We start from the raw sequence: 23,796 nt of genomic DNA, 5'->3' as shown, positions 1-23,796 counted from the left end.
ATACAAAGATTTGGCCTTTCTAGAATAAATCTCCGAAAAAACTTACAAAACCCAAGAACTTCTGAAGTTCCTAAATATTCTTGGGAACAGGAAAATTCTTCACAACTTTGACGTGTCGTTCACTGACCGCCATGCTATTGACTGAGATAACGTATCCCAAATATTCAATTTGATTCCTAAGGAATTGGCACTTTCGATAGTTTAACTGGAAATCGTATTTCTTGAATATTAAGGAGGAGAATAGGGTTGAATTTGTTCTGGAGAAGGGGTTGAAAGATCAAATAATTCCGGAAAATCTATTTCAACATTTGGGAACAGGGGTTCTTCGTCATCGGGGATCTTAATAAACGGTCAGATTGTCGAATTTTAGAAGGTGGTACTTCAGTTTAATTTACTACGGAAGGAAGAAAAAAATGAAATAAGAGAAATTTTGCATATAATAAGAGTAGAAAAGGAAACTAGGAAAGACAGAGACAGAGAAATGCGTAGATAAAGAATCCGGGAGTCTTCGAGGGCCTTCAGAAGGTCCCAAGTAGTTTGTACCGGAGAGAGAGAGGGGGGGAGAGGAAGAGACAGGGGGAGGGAGGGAGGGAGAGGGAGAGACAGGGGGAGGGAGAGGAGAGAGGGGGAGGGGAGGAGTGGAGGGAGAGAAAGGGGGAGGAAAGAGAGAGAGAGAGATACATATACATAATTATTATACACTATTTACCACATATACTTTCAATATTCTCTTAAACGATTCAATTTTTACGTACTTCTTTATCTCGGACAAAAAATTGTATATTTTTATTCCTTCGTAAAACAGACTCTTTTGCGCACTTCTAGTTTTACGAAATGTTAATACAATGTTTCCGGCCTGTCTCGTTTGTCTATCACATTCACTTCCCACTATTTCTAATCTATTACTTAACGCCATCGGTGCCATGTTATTTAAAATTTTAAAAATAAATACCCCCACATTATAATATAATCGTTGCCTTACGGACATAAACTGTAGTGCCTGCAGCATGTCCTCAACTTTGATATATCTATTGCATTACAAAATAACTCTCATGGCACGGTTTTGAGCTACTTGAAGTTTGCTCAATTGCGTTTCTCCCATTCCAACTAATAGCGTAGCACAGTACTCAAAGTGAGGTGCTATGATCGATTTATGTACATCTAGTATACGCTGATATGAAGTTACTTATTCTATTTAAGAAACTAATCTTTTTTCCTATTTTCTTTAGCATATAATCACAATAATCTTTAAATTTAAGCTTATCATCGATAATTACGCCAAGATATTTTATTTTTTCGACGCGTTCCAACTTAATTCCGTCCGAGCATCTCAATATAATATTACCTTTTTGCTCCTTTCTTACACTTCTGATTATCATGTATTTTGTTTTATTTGCATTCATTTTCAACTTATTTACACTCATCCATTCTTCTACTATGCTAAGTCCCATGTTCATTTTCCTCTCTAATTCCGCACTACTTTCCCCACTTACATATACTAAAATATCATCTGCAAATATTTTTATATTGCATTCTTCTGGACAAAATTCTACTAAATCGTTTATATAAATTATAAACAGCAAAGGCCCTACCGATCCTTGCGGAACTCCATATTCCGTTTTGATACATTTTGACCATTGATTATTAAATCTAACTTGTTGTGTTCTATTGCTTAGATATGATTTAAACCACTCTAATATCATCCCTCTCATTCCATATTGATCTAATTTTCCCAGTAATCTTTTTCTATCTATTGTTTCAAATGCCCGTTTTAAGTCCAAGAATATCACTCCTATCATTTTTCCCTCACTAATTATCAACTTCCAATCATCAATGACACTTTGTATCGCTGTTTCGCATGAATGATATTTTCTAAATCCCAACTGATGTTCTGTTATAATATCATTACTATGCAAGTACTTTTCAATTTGTTCCTTTACAACTAATTCTAAAACCTTCTCATAAATTGGTAATATATTAATTATATTTTATATTCACAGACTTTCTTTGGTTTTTCTATCTTAGGAATCGGTATTATCGTAGATGTTTTCCATCCCTCCGGACATATACCATTTGTTAATGACTCATTTATTACTCTTAATAATTCATCTTTTATCACTTGAAAACTTATTTTTAATATATCGCTAGATATCCCCTCATCTGTTCCTTTCTTCTGTGGCAATGCCATAACAATTTTTTCTAATTTCTGTACATTTATGCATTCAAAATTTTCAATTATGCCCCTGCTTTCTATAACAAAGATAGTTTTTGTACTTTTACTGTCATTTTTCTTATAGATTCTATTATTTCTTTAATACTCTATATATAAAATATATTTATTCGCTAAAGTACATTCTCCTACATTCTCTAATATTTCAAAATCTATATTATTAATTTCTCTTGAACCCATAGTCTCTCCTCTTATGACTTCTTTTAAGGTTTTCCACATTAGAACAGGATAATTTTTATTATCATTTTTTCATAGTATTCTTTTTTTTTTATTTCTAATTAATTTAATACCGTATTTCTTTCAATTTTGAACTGCAGCCAATCTTGTTCGTTGCACGTATATATCGCCCTCACATATGCTTCTTATCTCTTTTATTTGTAGCTAATCTTATATCATCCGAATATCATTTTTTTCCCTTCCCATAACTTTGGAATTTTAAACTTTTTCTTTGGTGCTATGATATCTAATGCCGCTACCATATTCTGAACAAACTTCTCTGCTCTTTCATTTACCTCTAAATTACCTCTTTGTTGCAATCTTTTTCCTATTTCGTATAAAAATTCATTTATTTGAAATTTGCTGAAATCTCTACTAATAAATTCTCTACATTTTACCTTATTATTATTTATATTATACCTTATTATTATTTATATTAATTTCAACGCTTATCCATGAATGATCTGATACTTTTGGCTTATCGTATACTTTACAGTTTATCTTGGTATTTGCGAAAACTAAATCTATCAAAGTTTGTTTTTTGTGATCCTCGTCGGCTTATCTACATATTGCTTCATGCCCAAGCATAACATTTCATTTATTAGTTTTTTCGCGTAAAACATATCCGTCATTAAATCTATATTAAAGTTATCTAGCATAATACATTGATCTTTCGTTACTAGAAGATTCACTATCCTTTAGAAATTTTATAAAATCGCCATCTGAAGCACTCGATGAATGGTACACAACTATAATCACGCCTTTGTATATATTATCTATCATCTCAACTGCAACGCACCAGCAATTAGATTCTATCTTCTTCTTCGCTATTACCTGATATTCGATATCCTTTCTTATATAAATCACAACGCCTCCTGTGTTTCTGTTTTCCCCTTCGCAACTTCTAACTAAATCATATCCCGGCACATTTAATTCACTATCTTCGATTTCTGAGACGAGTCTGGTCTGGGATAACGCCATGATTGCCAGATTCATCCCCTTCATGTAATCTTGAATTTCGTCTTTGTGCGCCATAAGACTTTGCGTATTCGTGTATACAATTGACTTCTTCCGTGATTGCTATTTAGTAGACTCCCAGCCAGTTCTCTTTTTCTCCTCCTCCAGCGCTCTGATGAAAGTCGGACATTTTCTACTTAAAGCATCGTGTTCGTCATTTATCTTTAAATTGTATGTTTTACTCTTGTGCATACAGAGAGAGAGAGAGAGAGAGAGAGAGAGAGAGAGAGAGAGAGAGAGAGAGAGAGAGAGAGAGAGAGAGAAGGAAAAGTAAAGTAGCCGGGAGCCTTCGAGGGCCCTCAGGAGGTCCCAAGTAGTTCGCACCGGTGAAAGAGAGAAAGAAAAGGAAAGGTAAAGTCACTGGGATCCTTCGAGGGTCTTCAGGAGGTCCCAAGTAGTCCGGAGTAGAAAAGAGAGAGAAGGATAGATAAAAACTAAGAGGGAAGAGAATACAGAAAAGAGAGATGTAGCTTTAAATGAGGTGAAATGAAAATTTGAAAATTATAATAAGATTACTTCATGATCAGCAAAGATTTACTGATAATCGATTAAAATCGAGGAAGAATGAACCTGGATATTCTTCTGCAGAGTCGACTTGCTCACTGCTTTTAATTTATTAGTTGAATAATGAATGTTAGATAGATAATATTGGATTAAGTTTTTACTGGATTAAGTTATTTAGAAAATAATGCTGAATGAAAATGAGTGTTTAATGTACTGAATGAAAAAATGAATGCTGTGTGCTCTGGAAGAGCCTCGTTTTTATAGACTGGCCAAGATCTAATTTTTTGTACAGGAAGGATATTGGTTCTAGGAATCTAGGATAGCTAGGCGGGGTAAGACAGGATCCAAGCTAGACAAGATGTTTACATTAGATATCGTGTCTCGCTCGTGCCCGTTGTATGCTTAATATACTTGCAACAGATCCAACCTAAGGATTTATAATATTTAATAATATTCTTTTTTTTATTAAATAAAAACTCGTTCTAATAGTCTTGAATAGTTGCAGCGGTTACAATTTTCTTTCTCTTACTTTCTGTCTGCTTATCTTATTAATAAAAAGTCAAAATCATTATTCTTATATAGGAAAAAATATTATTAATAACGCTTTTGGGAAAAAAAAAAGAATCGTAGAGTCTACTGGATGTAATAAATTGTTAACAAAAAATAAAGCGTTATCTTTGTAACTTCTTAATCGTACTAATTTTGCGTGTAAAAAATTTCGATTTGTAAAACCTACATTATTAATACATTACTCACAAAGTTGTGTATTTTTTTAAATACTCATTATTATGTAACTAGCGATACTACATAGCGAGGTTTAATAAAAAAATACACGGAATTTTCGTTTTTCTTAAAAATCTTTATTCATCAATATTAATTTTGTCCCCTTTAAAGTACTCCCCATCAGATATAATACATTTGTGCCAGCGCTTTTTCCAATCTTCGAAGCACTTCTGGAACGCGGTATGGCGTTTAGCTTCCTTCAACGATTCTATCTTTATTTCTTCAATGTTAGCAAAACATCGTCCTTTCATGATTCTTTTCAACTTCGGGATTAGGAAGAAGTCACAGGGGACCATGTCCAGCGAATACGGAGGCATCATAACGGTGTTGTTTTTTGTCACAAATTCATAAACAAGCAGTGAAGTGTGAGCAGGTGCATTATCGTAGTGCAATTGCCATGAATTGTTTCGCCACAAATCCAGGCGTTTTCTTCGGATTGCTTCACGCAAACGGCGTAAAATCTTTCCAGGTAGTACTCCTTATTGTACGACCTGGTGGCAAGAGCTCATGATACACTACACCGTTGAAATCGAAGAACACAGTGGGCACTTTCACATTCGATCGAACTTGATGAACTTTTTTCGGTCTTGGCTCTTCAAGAAGCTTCCATTGAGACGATTGGGCCTTAGTTTCGACATCATACCCATACATCCATGTTTCATCACCAGTTATGATCCGTTTGAGCAGTTCTGGATTGTCGTGAACTTCATTTAGCAACTCCTGAGCAACGTTCATTCAGCACTGCTTTTGGTTGAAATTCAATAATTTCGGAACAAATTTTGCTACATGTTTCATGTTCAAAACATCCGAAAAAATTGCTTGGCATAAGCCAAATGATATGTCAACATCATTAGAAACCTTTCTGATTCGGCAATTGTCAATAATTATTTTCTTCACTTTTTCGATGTTGTCATCGGTTGTTGATGTGCTGGGGCGTCCAGGGCGCTCGTCATCTTCAACATCTTCACAGCCCTCTTGGAAACGTTTGTACTACTTATAAACGCTTGTTTTATTCATAGAAGATTCAACATTTTCAATGCGGTGCTGCACTTTATTCCATTCTTAAAGCAAAATTTAATGGAACAAATTCTTTGTTCCATTTTTTCCACAAGTTAAAAATCGCCGAGCATACCAAAACGCGTGTAACTTTTTCGACAACCAACAATAATAAAGTAAGCATCTAATATGACTACCAATGTCAAAATATGTCAGGGACAAGTATACCAACACAACAAAAAAAATTGTGACAATTGGACGTATACAACCCGCGAAATTAAACAATTTATTTTTTTATCAAACCTCGTAAAATGCTATTTTCTATATAATTTAATTTTTCTATTTTTTGAGATATGTATGACATATTAACATTTGAGTAGAAAATTCCGAGAATAATTTACAATCCTGAAAATGATTATAATGCTTTGAAGATTTATGTTTGGCAATTACATCCAAAAAACCTTGTAGAATATATAATTTTTCCTTGCCTTTTTCTTTTTATAATAAAAATAAAAGAAGACAAAAACATACTCAACAATCGCTAGATGCTATGATCGATGTCATATGATCGATGTCATATTAATACATCATTAGAGAAAAAATAGCGGACCAATCAAAATGTTTCAAAATCGAGATATTGAAAAGATATGTGATGGCCAGATTCTTACTAAAGGGTTTCTATTCGGAGTTTGTCTGTCTCCTGTCACTCCGGCCGATCCTTAATAGAAATATTTCTTATTTTATCTCTAAAATAAAATATAGAATACCATACACAATAGAAGATTTCAGAAAACTTTTAGATGGTTGACATGTTTTTGAAAGGTATCTGAAAACTTTTTGAAACTTTTTGTGCCGTATAACAAAAATTTCAGAGATATATTTCATTATATTGAAATATTTCATTATAACATTTCAATATTTCATTATATTGAAATATGATTATTAAGAACAACTTTCTAATAGAGAATTCAATTCTTCATTGGAAAGCTATTTTCTTATTATTAGACATCGTGTGTCATACTCGTATATCGCTGTGCATATTTGTTCATACAGCATGATTAGAAACTTTCAAAAAGCTTTTAGCTGTATGAATTTAAATATTTTTGAAAGCTTTCTGAAACTTTCTATGCTATATAGGTATATTATTTTAGGATTATTTGGTATGAAATATACAGGATGATTGGAAATATTTCTGGATCTTTGAAAAGACATAATCCTGATTAGATTCTGAGACGACATTTTTTTTACAAAACTTTGCTCAAAGACTAATTTTTGAATTATAATAAGAAATAGTTTTCTTATCACAGGACGGATATAGGAGCTAAGTAGTGGCCGCATAACTCACCGTCAGGTAACAATTGACAATCGTCTCATATTTAAGCAACTATATGTCTGAGGAAAAGTTATACCGTTTATCTTGTATTCGTCCTGTGATAACAAGATTATTTCTTTTATAATTAAAAAACTAGATTTTAGGCAAAATTTTATAAGACGAAAAAATATTTTAGAATATAATCAAAATCATGTCTTTTCAAAGACCCAGAGTTGTTTCTAATTAACCTGTATATTTCACAGAAATTTAACAGAAATAATATACCCACAAAGCACAAAAAGTTTCAAAAAATATTCAGAAAACTTTCAAAAAGCGGACATAACGTAAATGTGAAATATGTTTGAAATATTTTTTTGAAAGGTTTCAATTTTCATTAAAAAATTTCTGCAGATCTTCGACATTGTGTGAGAAAATTATAACTGAAATATTTCCGACACATTTCAAAGATTTATTATTGAGATATTTCATAAATATTTCTGAAATTATATCAAAGGACATATTATGTATCTGAAACATGTATGAAACATATCTAAAATATTTTTTTGAAGTTTTATATTTTATTAACAATTTTCTGAAAGCTTTCCGAAATTTTCCGATGCTGTGTGGGATGCATACATATGCGCTCCGTAGAAATATTTTTGTTCGGCATTATAAAATTCATTTTATTAACTTTTTCTGATTATTTTATAACATTAATTAAATTTTATTTAGTATTTTAATTATGATGTAATATAAAAAAATAATTGATATATTTAATATTTTGTTAATAACTGTTAATAATTTTCTCATAAAACCTCCAATATGTGTTTATTAATCTTTCTCAAAATTGTATAAAACATCTATAATTGATCCATATAACCTCCATGAAACATCTACATGGAGGTCTAATAGAAGTTTAATGGAAGTTAAAAACGCGGAACTATTGATTTTTAATAGATGTCTAATGGAGGTTTCGTGGTTCCAATGGAAGTTATAAACCTCCATGGTGGATCTCTAATGGATGTCCATTGGAGGTTTTGCTTCGTGTGGGTAGTATCTCATCCGTGTTTCCAGTTATTAGATTTTTAAAAGACACTGCAGTTTCTACTTTAATAGTAGATTCGGAAGACAGTAGCGCTAAATTGATTAATAATATTCAGCAACAACAATCACAACACATATAAAAGAAAACGAAGAAACAAGTTCAGCAAACTCGGCATAATAGTCATAATACAATAAAATTTATAAACGAAATATCAAATTTTCATGAACAAATGCAACAACATAAAAGACTTATTAGAACATAAATATTTACTTACGAAGTGCTACACAAATAGATCTACAAGAACAATTGATTGATCAATAGCAACAAATTGAAAATTTCAAAATATAGAATATAAAGATATAAATGAGCAAAAAGAACAATTGTTACAAATACAACGAAAATCAAGCTGAACTACAAAATTATGAAACACGATTGCAACAATTAGAAAAACAAATTGAAAATCTTATGGAAACTCCAAAGAATACCACAAAAAGAAGACCAGATTTACAAAATCTAAGTCGTAAAATTAATCTTACTCCTATAACCAGAAGATTGTATAATACAAATGTTAAATTGAGACGTGACAAGAGAAATTTAAAACATCTTATAAAATGTTGTAAAGAACAGAACAAAATAAGAGCAATATCTTTAACAGGTATTAAACAGAAAAAGAATGCAATAATTTCGACAACTATTGTGCGAGAAAGATTCATTAATATGATATTAATATGATATTAAGAAATAACGATGTTCCTCCTCAGGTATTTGTTAGTAATTTCTGTTAAAAGAATATATCAGTATTTATATAAAAATATATATTTCTAGATACGTTTATCCATAAAAAGAACTAAAATATGAATATATTTTACATATATTATAATTTTTCTGAAAATAGATTTATATGGATAAATACATACGCATATGCATATACAGTGGCGTGCAAAAATCTCCGGTCAATGATATTTTGTACTCTATATTTATAATAAAAAAGCCTAATAAAATTTTAATAAATATTTATATAAAGATAAATAATATTTTTTCACATTATTTTGTTACTTATATCTTATACTTGATTAAAATTTTATTAGACGTTTTTTAAATAAATTAGAGTATAAATATCATTGGAGATTTTTGCATGCTGTTACATATATACATTTTTATATTATATATATATATATATAAAATATATATAAAATATTTATATGTATATTACATGTATGCGTATATTTTTTTATATATTTTTTGAGACACATTAAATTTTTTTAGTTATGTGTAGGCGCGGCGATATACCCTTGAAGATAAACTATTTTATCTCGGCATATTCAAAAGATTTTGTTCGTCTTATAACTTTCTCTCCAAATATTTATTATGTCCATCTATTACAATTTTAAATTCGCAACTAGCAAATATTCCGTTAGAAATTGGATGCATACGCTTAATAGTAAAATATAAAGCGGATAGCGCAAGACATTAAAAATCATAGAGAAAAATATGTTGCTCTTATTTGGGACGAAATGTCTTAGCAACCTTCTTTATCATACGATAAAATAAAAGACAAAATTATTGGGGATTTTGAGGATTGGGGAACGAAAAGAACACGAAAAATTGCAGATCATGCAATAACTTTTTATCTAAAAAATTTACAATCAAGAAATAGAATGCCCGTAGGATATGGATTTTGTCATAACAACACGAAAACATTTCAACTAACAAGATGTATCAAGGAATGGCTGTTAAATATAATTGCGTCAGATCTCATACCTATTGCCACAATATGTGATCAAAGTAGTCCAAATGTTGCTGCAATACATAATTTAGTTAACGAAAGTAACCAGATTTGCATAATGAAGAACATACGAACAGGTAAATTTATGAAACATTTAAATAATAAAAATAAACTTTTTTATTTCTTTATTTGAAAATAATAAAAAATACATTTTAGAAAACTTTGTAATAAAAAATATAGACATAATACCTATTTTTTATTATGTCCATTTATTAAAAGGAGTAAGAAATAATCTTTTGATTAAAGATTTGGACAAATATAACAAGGAAAAATATGCTTGAGATCATATTGTAACAAAATTGATAAAGAATCTCTAATGAAGAAATGTCAAATGCCAAAACTAACAAATATATTATTCCGAAACTTATACCCAAAATGTGCGGTATGCAACTCAAATTTTGAGTAAAACAGTCGCAAATTTTAGATGTTATTTTAAACTTAAGTGGAGGTAAGACTATACAAAATTTGTAATGTATTTATGAGATAATGACAAATTTTATTATATAAACATTTTTGATTATTTAATAAAAAATTGAATATTACAGGAATTGTGCAAATACAACAAAGACAAATAGAACTGCTAAGAAATGCTACAATAACTTCTGATGTTATATCATTTTTTAATGATTTATTTGATTTTTTTAATGGTAAAAGAGGACAAGGATTAAGCAACATAATTTCTTCTACTAGTGGTAAAGAATTTTGAAAAGAAGTATGTAATTTCCCCTTATCGCTAATCTTACTGTCCCCTTGCCCTAACTGGCAGTATATGCTCCGTCCATATATTCTTAGATCCATGACTGGTACAAATTAATACACGGGAGTTTGACGCCCCTGGGTTATATCATGAAAGTTTTTCCAAGAGAATTCTAAACGTCGAGTTTTATATAGTTGGAAAATGTAAAGAAATAAATGTGAATCATATATTAACTTGTAACGATTTGTTTTTTAAAATTGTAAAAAGATACATCATTTTTAGGTTAAGAACTTTTTATAAAAAAGATAAAAACAATAATGTCAGTACACATAAAATATATGATGGTGAATCTATGGCAAAGCATTTTGCATTTAAATAATATTTTTTGTAATAAAATTTTTAGATTTTTGAAGGAACAAACTTTAAGAATGTCTATAAGAAATTCTTATTTTTTTTTTTATTAACTTTTCATTTTCAAGAGTTTCATTATTATTTTATATTAATTTTATATTTTTGTTTATTTCCTTATTTAAATTTTATTTTATATTGCAATAAAAAGTTTGTTTATAATAATAATAAATATATAAATAATAAATGTAAATAAGTAATGTTAATATTTTAATTACTGCGAGAATATAAAATGATATTAACTATTATTTTAATAAAGAGAATTATTTTTCTTTTATGTTTTGTTTCATTTATTTTACTTTATTTGTATTATTTTACTTAATTATAAATAAATATATCATAATTAAAATTAAAATAAATAATAAATAATTATAATAAATTTAAAATTGTTAAAATTAAAAAAATGTATTAATAAATTGGTAATATAATTATGTAAAATAAAGTTTTATAAATATACACATTTTACTACTTTTAAAACACTTATTTTTTTAAATTATAATTTTACAATTTAAGATTAATGTAGTTAATGATTTGAAAATAAGTGAGAATAGCTAAAAGATGACGGACCAATCAAAAGTGATTTTTTCATGGCCAGTCTCTGATTGTAGCGTCTCTATCTGGCCGACCCTTAACTATAAGGAACAAACTTCTATATACATCGTGTTCGTGTATCCATTTATGTGTGGCACATAACTGTCGAACCATTGTCAAAATCAGCTGTCAAATATTAGAAGGATCAACGACGCAACAATTCGATGACGCGTTAGCTGTGAAATGAAGCGTATGAAGTGAAAAATTTCTATTTTTTATCTTAAATCACGAGCGTTGCGACGCTCGACTGCAGTATTCGACTTCGTGCAAACTGCTTATTAAATATAGGGTGTACAGGCGTATAGTAATCTATGAATTTAGGCGTATTCAACAGAGTTAATCTTAAGGTGCTTATATCTGACAAATCATATCCTCCGTTCGATTAATTATGTCTACTTTTAATTATAAGAATATAAAATAGGTAATTTAAATATTATATCATTGGGCAGAATTTTAAATAAATTTTACATCTATTAAGTAAACATCTATTAAATTTATTAGATAAACTTAAAAGTTAAGAAGATTAATAGGTGTTTAAAATCCTACCTGACCATATGATACTTGAATTATTTATTTCTTATTAAATATATTAATCTAAATATATTTGTTTATGATAATACATGTTTTCATCTCAAATTATTTATGATTGACTTTTATGCTCAGTCTTACGTTCATTTGTTTTAACGTAGATAAATTTTAATCTTATTTTCATTTATTCTTTATCCTTTTCTAATTCTTAAAATCTATGTTGGTAAAAATGGATATTAGTCTTCTTGTATATAATGTTTTTCATTTTTGTTGCAAAAAAATGAGAGAGATAGCTCAATGGTTCTATATGTTTTTAGGATTCCCAAGGAGGAATGTATTCAGAATGGGCCTCACTGAGCACTCTGATCCAGCAAGGTTCAGAGGAAAGCCAGAGTGTACTTGAAAAATTTCCACCTGGTGCAGGAAAAGAAGTTGCACTGTCATTGGTCCGTCAACTTGCTGCAAATCTTGGTATTACTCAGGCAGGAGAACCTAGTCCACTCTCCACTGACAGAGAAGTTCAATGGTGCATGGAAGTGATATGCTTTGGCTTGTCGTTGCCGCTGGCCGAGCATGACACGGTCAGAGATTGTGTAAATATATATTGCGAGTGGTTGTCTGCTCTATATTCAACACCAAAGATTTCTGTACCCAGACCAATTGTGGACGATCCAAACTTCTATGCCAGAAAGATTATAAGTCATTTTCACAATCTGTTTGTTCCAAGAAAAGGAGAAGGTAAAATAAAATATAATTTTATTTATCTATCAAATTTGTTCTATCTTTTTGATCAGATTTATTTTTTTTCTTAAAGTCTGGCCTTTTCTCTATCAGGATCTAGGTAATCCATGACATGTATCAAATGTACCTTTGTTTTAACATTAATGTTAATTTGCAAATTGTCAATATTATTTTGTCAATCTTATTGTGATATTTTTTGACAATATTTCTAGGTACAGACACAATAAATCGGCAAGCTGTCTTGTGTCATCGGGTACTTAGAACTTTGCAGCAAATTGCAAGAGGTCCAGCAACACTGGAAAGAGAAACTTGGAAAAGTCTGTTATTATTCCTCATTGGAATTAATGATGCACTATTAGCACCTCCGGCAACTAGAGAAGATGCGGGAGAACAATTGTGCGAGAGAGTGCTCGGTGTATTGCTAGAAGTATAAATACAACAATAATGAATCAATTAATGATAAGATCATTTGTAAATTTGTAGAACGATATTTTTTCCAGGTCTGGCTAGTTTCTTGTGAACGTAGTTTTCCTTCACCTCCACTATGGCGAACGTTACGAGAATCCTGCCTGCGATGGCGTCACAGGCTGGCTTTAGTGGAGCAGTGGAATCGCGTGTGTCTCGCTCTTACAGCAAGGCTGCTACACATCATGTACGGGCCAATGTTTCCCGAATTGAAAATAAGTATGTGGATCATATGCATTAATAATTTACATAATAATTGTGATATTACGATAAATATGTTAATAGGCGAGGAGGATACGCAGCTGGTATCACCCACTATGTCAGACGAAGCAGTAGCACAGGCATGGTACAGACTGTTGCGTACTATTGGCGATCCTGTGGATTTGTGTAGACCCGCCGTTGTTTCACAGACACAAGCGTTTTTGCAGTACGCTATTGCCAGTCCTAACGTCATAGATCCATGTCAGCATCCATGTTTGCAAAGTTTACCGCAAATATTTTTGAAAGCTATAAAAGGCATAGCTGGTCAGGTCGACGCTTTCCTCGGTAAGTTGATTAAATCTGATCGAAGATTAAGTCCGTGATTTATGCAGAAGACTACAAAGTTATAAGTTATCACAGTAGCAAAGTGGCATCAAATGTATAGTTTCCTGAAACTTTCCTTATCTACTCGCACACCTATCGGCTTCTTCACTTGTATCTGGTGGCGGTCGCACATTGTCACGAATGTTTTAGGAGTTTCACAGGCATGCTGCTGGGAGGAATGTTGTATGTCCAACGTCATATCAGGGAATAGCGGTACCAGTGGCGGGGGTGTTGGATGGGATAGGTCGAACAGTAGAGATCAACCTCAACCTTCCCCCACACCCCCAACTCAACGCAGACTTGCCAAAAGTTTCAGTGTCACTCCTTCTGCAGTCACTAAGGGTATCTCAATGCAATACTTTCTTTCTCTGATACTTTCATACTGTGGCTGACCAGTCAATTGTGTCTTTATCAAGATCTAAAATCACAGTACAGAATTTCTGTATAGCACTCGTTTTGTATCATAACGTTTCCTCCTTATATTGTATTTTATATTTTATTCCACATTATTGAAGTTTGTTTTAATTATAAGATATTGTTATTAGAGTCTTCAATGAAAGTGAACTGTATTTCATTTATTCTTCCGTTGCAAAATATTTTATAAAAAGAAATATTTTACAGGAATTCCGAAAGCATCGTTAATTGGATTAACGACAAGCCGTGTATCTAGTACACCGCCATTGCTAATATCAAATTCCGGGCCATCGTCCGCTTCTAGTACCGCATGTAATATCATTTTTGTGAGTGCACAATTATATAGCAAAAAATATTTCCGTGTAATCACAATTGATGTGATTTACAGCTATGACTTCACTTGGCCAGGATATCAGACCTCCTTTAGCTCCAGGACGACCCAAATGTAATAGTATATTGCACCTCTTTGGAGAATGGTTATTCGAGGCTGCGTTTATTGGTACCGAAGGTTGGTCGCAAAATTTACCGCGTAAGTATTGCTATTGTATATATATATATATATATATATATATATATAAAAGAAAATACAATTTTATATAGGACTATATGAAATTTTAATTATGGTGTAGAACCATCAGGTGCCTCAAAACGTCCGTCTTCAGTACTCGTGGATGGACCGAGTTCGTTGCAAGAGACTATGAGTGATGTACCGCCAACACTGTGCATTGATCGTTACGAGTCCGGCAGAGCGGAGGCTTTAGGCGCTCTATGCAGAATTTTCTGCGCCAAGAAAACAGGCGAGGAGATTTTACCTGTATACCTGGCCAGATTTTACCAAGCGATGTATCATGGTCTTAAAGTCGACGAGGTATTGGTTCTAGTTTTTCCGTGGATAGATTTAAGGAAAAACAAATGTAACAGATTGATTTGTTTTCAGTCTCGTGAATGTGGCGAAACATTAGCGAGTATTCTATTGAATTCGGCTGATTTGTTTCGCCTCGATTTGAATGGTATTCAGGTCTTAGTGCCAGCTGTGTTATCCGCCCTGGAAGTGGTCTTACCGGAAAAAGATTTGAAACTAAAATCTAATATAGTATCCAAACCGGATTTGAGAAGAGCTTCAATACATTTGCTCATATCGATGTTAGCGCTGCCTTTACACTTTCAGGTAAACATTTAGGTGAAAATGGAATCTTTTCTAAACAACGTTTAAGTAAAAGTAAAATTAAGTAACGCTCAATAAATTATTGCATTTTAATTTAACATGATTACAAGGAACATAATCATGTAATTGAAGAAATTTGTGTGTCAATATATCATTGTAGAATCTCGCTATTAAGGAGCTCCCAATATTCTCAGGCACAAATTTCTCCGAGAAAAGTCCTATAACATTTATACAGTTAAAATCGAGACTTATGAATTTACTCATAAATGCTTTGCAAGTGGAAACCGATCCTCAAAATACGCATATGCTGTTGGGTAAGTTAACAAAATCAAACGATTGATGTCGATAGGGATTACTGTTGATTCGATTCTCGCTTTTGTAATGTATATTTTTGATTGATTATCGATATATTATTCATCTAATAATAGTCAATAAAAAATTCTTATTTCTCGATCAAAGTTAATTTTCTGAAATTAAGATTAACATTGTCTTAAAAAATAAACATATTGAGCTTATTAATAAATAGAATTTGATTTTGAATAGATATAAATAAAATTGTCATATAAATAATTTTTTCTAGGAGCTTTGTTATTGAGTGTACAAGATTCCGCGGCAGCAGAAGAAGTAGAGCAAGTTACGCAACCTGATACGATAGCTAGTGATTCAAGCACTAATTTATTATCTTCAGGTTTGTTCTTTATATTAAATAATGCTAGTTTGCGTTCGGCTAAATGCATTATCTTGAGTTACTTAGTAACTCTTATCTGTGTGAATTTTATAAGTAATTTTATGATCATAGGCACTATTTTTTAAAATATATAGCAAAGCAATGTAAAAGAAAAACATTTTATTGCTATTTTATTACGAAAATAAGATTTAACACATCTTTATTTATAAAAAATATTAAAAGCTAGGACTTGGTTAGAGTGGATGTGTGCGTGCGAAAGATAATGTGTGGACAAAGCGGTGAATATTTTGTGGATATAGAGGAATAGTAAGGCTTAGTAGGCTAGTAAGGAAGAGAGATTAAGGCGAATAAAAGTTGAGTGAGTGAAAGTAGAGAGGAATAAAAAAGTATAAGCGAGAAATAAGAAAGTTTAGGACAAGTACAAGAAAGAGTTATGGCGGAAAAAGAGGCGGGTAAAATAGGAAGCGTAAGTAGGATAGGAAATTAAAGGAAGGAAAAAATAGTTAAAAATAGTGTTAGGGGAAAAGGAAAAAAGAGGAAGTAAAAGAGTGAAATTTAGAGTAAGATATGAGAGAAAAGACAAGGATTAGATCGAGATGTGGAAAAAAGAATTACGCGAACAGTTAGAGAGAGAGATTACAAAATAGAAGAGAATAGAAAGATGTTCAGGGAATATCTAGAGGAGATAAGGACAAAGAAAATTAGGAACATAGAGGATAAGTTAGAGGCGTTAGAGATCGAAAGGGCAGTGGAAGAATAAGAAGGATCTGAGGTGTGAAAGGGAGATTAGCGAACGAAGCGAGGTAAGATAGAAAGAGAGGCAGAGAATAATAAGTAGGATAGGAGACAGGAAGGAAATGAACTGTAAGTAATCAAGAAAAAGAGAGAAGATATTGTAAGGATTAAGATATTGTACACTGTAAGATTATTATTGGAGGGTAAGATTGATTGATTGATTGATTGTAAGATTGTAAGAGCATAGGATTATAAAATAGGAGAATAGAAGTTTAGATCCAGAAGACCTAGAAGATGGAGATGAGAGAAGAGCATAAAGCAAGAAGAAGGAGAGGAGAAGAGAGGAACAGGCCAAAAACAGAGGAGAGGAAACCTTTTCAATGAGGCAAGATAGAACAGGAAAGGTAATCAAAAGATAAGAAAAAAAAGGAAAGAAAAAAGTTTAAGCAGCAGACAAGAAGTAGGAGAAGGAAAAGGAAGACAGAAGGGAAGTGGGAAAACGAAGGAATAAACGGAGAGAATAATATAAGGTAATGGTAGGAAAGAAGATAAAATATGAAAAGACACAGTGGGTTGGCGAAATAGGAAAGATGCAAGGAAAAAGAAAAAAAGGAAAATCTGAAGGAGAAGGAGATGGAAGAGGAAAGGAAGGAAGGAAGACACTGGTTGGTAAAATAGGAAAGACATAGAGAAAAGAAATGTAGGAGGAGAAGAAGATTTATAGGAAAAGAAGAAAGAAAAAGTTAAGGGAAGAGAGATATAAAAGAAAGGAAAAACAGAGGAAGAATTAAATAGGAGAAACAAAAGGAGAAAGAGAAAGTAAAAGAGGAATAGGAGACGAAGATGTAAAGGAGAGAGAAGAATTCTGGTACAAGGAAATTAACTAGAAGTTAAGGAGAGGAAGTAGAACAAGAAAAGGAAATAAAGGAAAGAGAAGGAACGCTGCATGGAGGACTGTGAGGAAAGAGAGCAGAGGCAGGAAGAAGTTTAGAGTGGAGTACAAGAGCAGAGAAACAAGGAGAGAACAAAGGCAACGGAAGGAAGCGAGGATGGAGAAGACAGAGAAAATAGAGGGCATGATAGAGGTTACAGAGTAATAGATATAAAGCAGAATAGAGAGGAGCAGAATATGTGAGAATAGGGCGATTGAGTTAGTAATATAATTAGCTGTGGTAGGATAGCCTGGGAAAAGTTGTAGGTGTTAATTATTAAAATAAGTTTCATTTTTGAGAGGTATGTACATAGTAGTACTGCGAAGGATGAATAGATGAATGGGTTAGATAGACTGATTGTAAACTAAGTTCTCTTTAGCTTGTATGCTAGAAATGTAATAAATTTCTATTCTATATTAAAAGCTAATGAAGATCAGTTTTTAAATGTAGAATACTAATTCTAAAATAATAATTTATAATAAATAATTTTGTTTAAAAAAATTTATCACAATATAATAAAATTGTTTTATGATGTATAACGCCTATGATCATAGTTTCTCTCTGATTCCGAGTAAGATAGCAATATCCCGGTATATTGCTACTTTATTTAATACACAATGACTTTATTAATATCTATCAATAGCTTATGAATAGGAGTAAATATCAGTATAACGCAAATATTCGAATTACAATGCTTAATGCTCACCTCTCATTGTATCAGCTTTACACGTGCTTGTATATGAAATGTTAATTTTTTCTTGTTATTTCGAGTTGTGTTCTGTTGTGCATTCGCCATTGTATCGTCTTATCATCGCTTAATATAGTCACCAGCGATTCGGCCAGTCAAATAAGTATATCCAGTGATCAGCGATCAATTGGCGATGCCTCTGACATTGCAACCCTTCAAGAGGAATGCATTGCATTTGGTAAATACAAATATTGTTCATCTTGCTACATACGCTCAGAAAGATCGCGTTCGAGAATATTTTAGAGTGCAAATTTCATTTCTGCTTGTCGTTTATGTTTTTTATCCTCATGTTCAAAGTTCTTAAAAAGAGATGTTTTTACTCTTTCTCTGCTCCCTTTTCTCTTTCTCTTTCTTTGTATATACATATATATAATATTTAAGAGATTTATTATATATAAATATATTATCCATAACTCATATTTGTACAAAACAGATCTGTAATGTTATTTTTTATAAATGTAAGAACTAAACAAGGGGGATTTTTTTTGCAGATTCTGCCCATGCTCTTTTTGTACGAGCGACGTATTTGGTGTGTCATCGTCTCATTTCGTCATGGAAAACTGATTTAAATATTTCTCTAGCAGCACTCGAGATGTTGTCAGGATTAGCACGTACACGTATTCGTGAAACAGGTAGCAAGATTAATGCAGATTTAATCGCGTTTCTGCGAGATTTTAATTTGTGTGTGTGTGTGTGTGTGTGTGTGTGTGTGTGTTTTATATTACATGTAAGAAATATAGATACTTATCTTCATCTTATTTCAAATAATTCTGCATGCAGCAAGGAAACTCACAGGTTCGAGTTATCATTGTCGAATATCAGATTCAACATTGAACGTTCTCAAAAAAAAAGCGCATCGAAACGTTGTGTTTGTTGCAGATGCTCTGGAATGCAAGAGAGCGGTAAAATGGCTGTGCGACTATATTTCGTATCAATGTTGGCGCCCACCTCCGGCGCACTCTAAGGATCTTCACTCCTCTATAGTCGCGGCGTTCAATTGTTTAACAACTTGGCTAACTGCTCATCCGCAATTATTACAGGTTGACGATTTCTTTTATGATGATTTATAAAATTATCTCACTTGAAATTCTATATGCACCAAAACTCTATATACATTTTTTTATTGAAGGACAAAGATTGCTTGACCACAGTATTAGAAGTTGTTGAACTCGGAGTGTCTGGTACTAAGAGCGTCGGGAAACCGGGAGAACCTATCAAAATGAAAGATGAGAAAGAATTAAAACCCGCATCTATGCGTGTAAGAGATGCCGCCGATGCGCTTCTTACTATTCTATTGGAACAGGTATGAGCTAATAAGAAGACACACAAGCGGCGATCTAAGTTTAAAAAAGAAGAAATTAAAAATTAAAACTTATGTTTTTTTGCTAAATGACACATATACGTACAAGATTTTTTAAATATTTTAACAGTTTTTTTTTGTCACAGTCCAACATTAAAAAAATATTTTTTCTTAATTTTGTTAAATTTATAATTGTACTTCTTAGGTTGGTTATTTTCCAAGCGCCTGTGGGGCACAATCGCTCTCGTCATTGTTGGATGAAGTATCTCTGCTTCGACACTGCAACAGTTGGACTGGCGGACGCGTGGCACGACAAGCAGCTGTTGAAAGATTTCGTTACTTCGTATCAGAAAATGCGATTGTGTTAGCGTTGTTAGAAGAACCATTAGGAAATGATCAGGATCCTCAGCCGACTGTGACGGTTTTGATTCGCGGACCTTTCGGTAGGCATGCATGGACGATGCAGCTTCGTCATTTACCTCGTCATCGATCCAGCATCAGAAGTATAAACAGCAATCCCGGACGACCCCTGCCATTAGCTGAAGCTGCGCCACGAACAGATTATAAGCCGAGATTTTTCCCAGATAATGTAGATCGCATACCTCACTGTAAAGTGTAAGTAAATATCTAGCAGATCTTAATCAAATTTCGAGTTTCTTTATTTAATTATATTTAATTTAAAGTTCTATCTGAATGCTATTTAAATAATTAAAATCAAATAGTATAAATTAGGATATATTTTTATAATACAAAAATTTAATTGTACGCAAAATTTTAATTATACATGATATTTGAAACGTTTTTGGCTTTTTGAATCAATTACATAATTAAATTGAATCTAAAATTTGGAATCCAATCTGAGTGGCATTTAATGTGATATTTAATTCTATAATTTTCATAATAGGGATGAATCGATACCTAGTCTCGAGGCAGTTATGAGTGACAATGATGCGGTACGAGATGAACATCAAATCCTCGCGCAACTCTTGGAACGTCAGATAACGCTCGAGTCAAAATACGACAACGGTAATATCAAAATTACGGAAGATAAAACCGACGAATGCGTACCGCCCCAGATTTGTCACGAATTTCAAACGGCCCGTTTATTCCTGAGTCATTTTGGTTTCTTAAATATGGAACCTAAAGAGAACGAAGAATCCAGAAATAGCGGATTAATCGCTTTAGATCCGACCATCTCTGGATTCTGTACAGACTTAGAAACCCTGGACAATATCAGTCCACGAACGTGTGACACCGTTCATATTTTTTACGTAAAAGCCGGTCAAAAGTCTGCCGTAGAAATATTATCAAACGTGGTAAGATATTGATTTTTCATTGTAATTTAAAATATATACTATCATCATGAATCATTAAAAATGTGTGAATTTTGTTTAAGGAAATATTATAACACCATACATTTATATTTACAGCTTCACGAAGAGAACATATCACCGAACTTCTTGGAATTTTTAAATTCTCTTGGTTGGCCCGTTTCTGTATCTGCTCATGCGGGCTGGACGGGTCATGTATCCACCTCATGGAGAGTAACAGCGCAAATGAATGTGCCACAGCCAGCTCACAGCAATCATGGCGGAACGCTTTACAATGGTGATACTCATGTGCTGTATTGGGCGGACGTAAGTTCAGAGATTGCATTTGTTGTGCCTACACAATCGTATCTAATGGCCAGTTCCGATTCACTAGAGGAATCCAGTTACAACAACGATATTAGCACCGGTGGTCAAGGTAAACTTTGACAACAAAAACATTAAAATGTAGATTTTATACAATTCTCTTTTTATTTAATCTTTTTTTAATATATTATAATTATAAGAAATATTGTTTTCTTTTCAAAAGCATATTTACATATTTTATTGCTTACATATTCTATTGCAGCATGGTTTGAGCGGAGCATCAGTGAAAGCACGGATACTCGCAGCAGTGGGACATCACAGAATACAACGCAGGCTTCTAGAGCCATGTCGCTCGATCTAGAGAAACAACCGTCGAGCTTGCCAGGTCCGACAAATTCCTCGAGTGCGGATCCCATTAAGCCTAGGAGAACAACGAAGCAGGCTTTACCGGCTCAAACTAATACAAAGATTATGGTTGTATGGTTGGAAAGTTTGGAGGATCATATCCAATTTCCAATTGGTTCGTTCGCTCTTGTTTCAATGAGCAAAACGCAATAAAATATATGTTATTGTCAGGCGATTATTATCATCTTGCATATATATTTTCTCATCTTAAACTAAATGTTCTCATTGAATTATCTAGGCGATCTGCTTCCTTCCACTTATACTGGATTGGAACAATCGAGGATGCTACAGGCTACTGATGTGCATGTTATCTTTCTTCAAGCTCTTGCTAATGGATTGATGCGGATCCGATTACAGGGACCGGTTTCTAGAATTAATTTAGCAACGCCTTTAATCGATGGTATGGTAGTGTCAAGAAGAGTTTTGGGGACTTTAGTCAGACAAACTGCTCTTAATATGGGACGCAGAAAAAGGCTAGATAACGACAGGTGATAAAATTAATAATGAGAAAGAATGTATATTACACTTCTATATTCTGATTAAATATTTTGCATGTTTTTATTGAAATTTTATATTCACTGATTCTTTTGTATTCTGGATACAATGTGTAAATGTATATATTTATGTTTTAGTTACCATCCACCGCATGTACGAAGACGTTTAAAAATTCAAGAGATGGTGCAAAAATATAAAAGAAATTTGACAGATCCAGAATTGCTAACGCTTTTATTCAGTAGCACTCAAACGTATCAAGTTAAATAGAAATTTTCAAGAATCTCATATGAGTTCAAATTCTGGATAACAATAGTCTAACTTCTTTGCTGCTGTATTAAAGAACAATTAATTTTTTAAATTGACTGAATCTTATAATTGCACTTCATGTCATACTAAATGAAGAAAAAGATATTTTCTATGAAAATAATTGAGGGAAAATAACATTTTCTTTAAAAATGTAAATAAAACGTTTTTGCAAATTTTATTTAAACATTTTTAGTAAATTGATCATCTTTAATCTAAAGACATATATCGCGATAGTTCTTTGCTTAAAATAGATCATTTTTTTAATTTTATTTATATTACTTACTTAACACTTTTTGTTGATAAAATTATGAATAAATATAAAACATTGAGATTCAGAAAATATAAATCTAAATAACTTTCAAATTATACAGAATTATAAAAAGTTAAAAAAGGCTACATAAAAAATTGAAATACGTCTGAATAATAAAAGATAAAATTATAAAACAATAACTAAAAGAATGTTGGTAATATTATGCTTTACAAATTCAAAATAAAATGTTTGAAAAATTAAGGAAAAAAAATAATAATTTGGAGAAAAATTTATTTATATTTTCATTGTAATCGTCCTTAGCAATTTATAGATTTCTATTTTTCAAACTATTTTGTATACAAAATATATAAAAATTAGAATTCGTTACATATTTTAAAGAATTTCAATATAATATTTTCTAAAATAATTTTTACAATAATTTCTCGGTGATTCTATGCATAATTTTTGAAATTAATTATCTTAAAAATAATACATCATTGCATTTAATTGTCAAACTTTAATATATATACTACTTATAAAATTTTATAGGTAAAATTTTATATATTATTACAAAATTAGTATTGTAGATAACGTTGTAAAATAAATTATACAGATTTCATATAATACAAAAAAATTACTTTAATATAAATATATAAATATAAAATAATGAAAAAATATATTTAATTTATTATATATAAAAATATTTTATTAAGTATAAATATTTTATTTATAAATATTTTATAAAATTTATGTTATAAGTATAACAATTCTTTCTGTTGTAACAAATCGTAATAAATATTTGAAATTGTGTGAACATTTG

General features: G+C 31.7%; 2 protein-coding genes across 9 annotated transcripts; both read left to right on the top strand.

Annotated features, from left to right (window-relative positions):
* Window positions 1–6,328: 6,328 nt before the first annotated feature.
* On the top strand, window positions 6,329–10,826 carry LOC105427108 (uncharacterized). Of its 2 annotated transcripts, none has more exons than XM_089080085.1 (4): window positions 6,329–9,966; window positions 10,136–10,337; window positions 10,435–10,601; window positions 10,682–10,826. In XM_089080085.1, exons 1-2 carry the CDS (start codon window positions 9,762–9,764, stop codon window positions 10,168–10,170), a joined length of 240 nt encoding a protein of 79 aa, XP_088936211.1. In that variant the 5' UTR covers window positions 6,329–9,761; the 3' UTR covers window positions 10,171–10,337; window positions 10,435–10,601; window positions 10,682–10,826. The 2 variants fall into 2 exon arrangements, with proteins under 2 accessions (XP_088936211.1, XP_088936210.1); XM_089080084.1 differs by having other exon boundaries at window positions 10,046–10,337.
* Window positions 10,827–11,642: 816 nt separating this feature from the next.
* On the top strand, window positions 11,643–23,790 carry LOC105427138 (ral GTPase-activating protein subunit beta). 7 transcript variants are annotated; one of them, XM_025218277.2, is made up of 24 exons: window positions 11,646–11,932; window positions 12,431–12,851; window positions 12,928–12,954; window positions 13,067–13,281; window positions 13,355–13,538; window positions 13,605–13,865; window positions 14,055–14,246; window positions 14,526–14,630; window positions 14,707–14,847; window positions 14,948–15,186; window positions 15,256–15,486; window positions 15,644–15,797; window positions 16,064–16,171; window positions 18,663–18,764; window positions 19,078–19,218; window positions 19,367–19,381; window positions 19,466–19,626; window positions 19,716–19,889; window positions 20,092–20,501; window positions 20,791–21,202; window positions 21,317–21,632; window positions 21,783–22,040; window positions 22,164–22,413; window positions 22,558–23,790. In XM_025218277.2, exons 1-24 carry the CDS (start codon window positions 11,897–11,899, stop codon window positions 22,685–22,687), a joined length of 4,683 nt encoding a protein of 1,560 aa, XP_025074062.2. In that variant the 5' UTR covers window positions 11,646–11,896; the 3' UTR covers window positions 22,688–23,790. The 7 variants fall into 7 exon arrangements, with proteins under 7 accessions (XP_088936199.1, XP_088936194.1, XP_088936193.1 ...); XM_089080068.1 differs by having other exon boundaries at window positions 11,645–11,932; window positions 14,707–14,826; window positions 19,367–19,626; XM_089080067.1 differs by having other exon boundaries at window positions 11,645–11,932; window positions 19,367–19,626.
* The last annotated feature ends 6 nt before the right edge of the window (window positions 23,791–23,796 follow it).

This window comes from Pogonomyrmex barbatus, unplaced genomic scaffold, assembly GCF_055798465.1.
Source record: "Pogonomyrmex barbatus isolate J1 unplaced genomic scaffold, ASM5579846v1 scaffold3, whole genome shotgun sequence".
NCBI classification, from domain to species: domain Eukaryota; kingdom Metazoa; phylum Arthropoda; class Insecta; order Hymenoptera; family Formicidae; genus Pogonomyrmex; species Pogonomyrmex barbatus.
The sequence above is the reverse complement of the archived record's forward strand: the minus strand, read 5'-3'. Positions and strand labels throughout refer to the sequence as shown.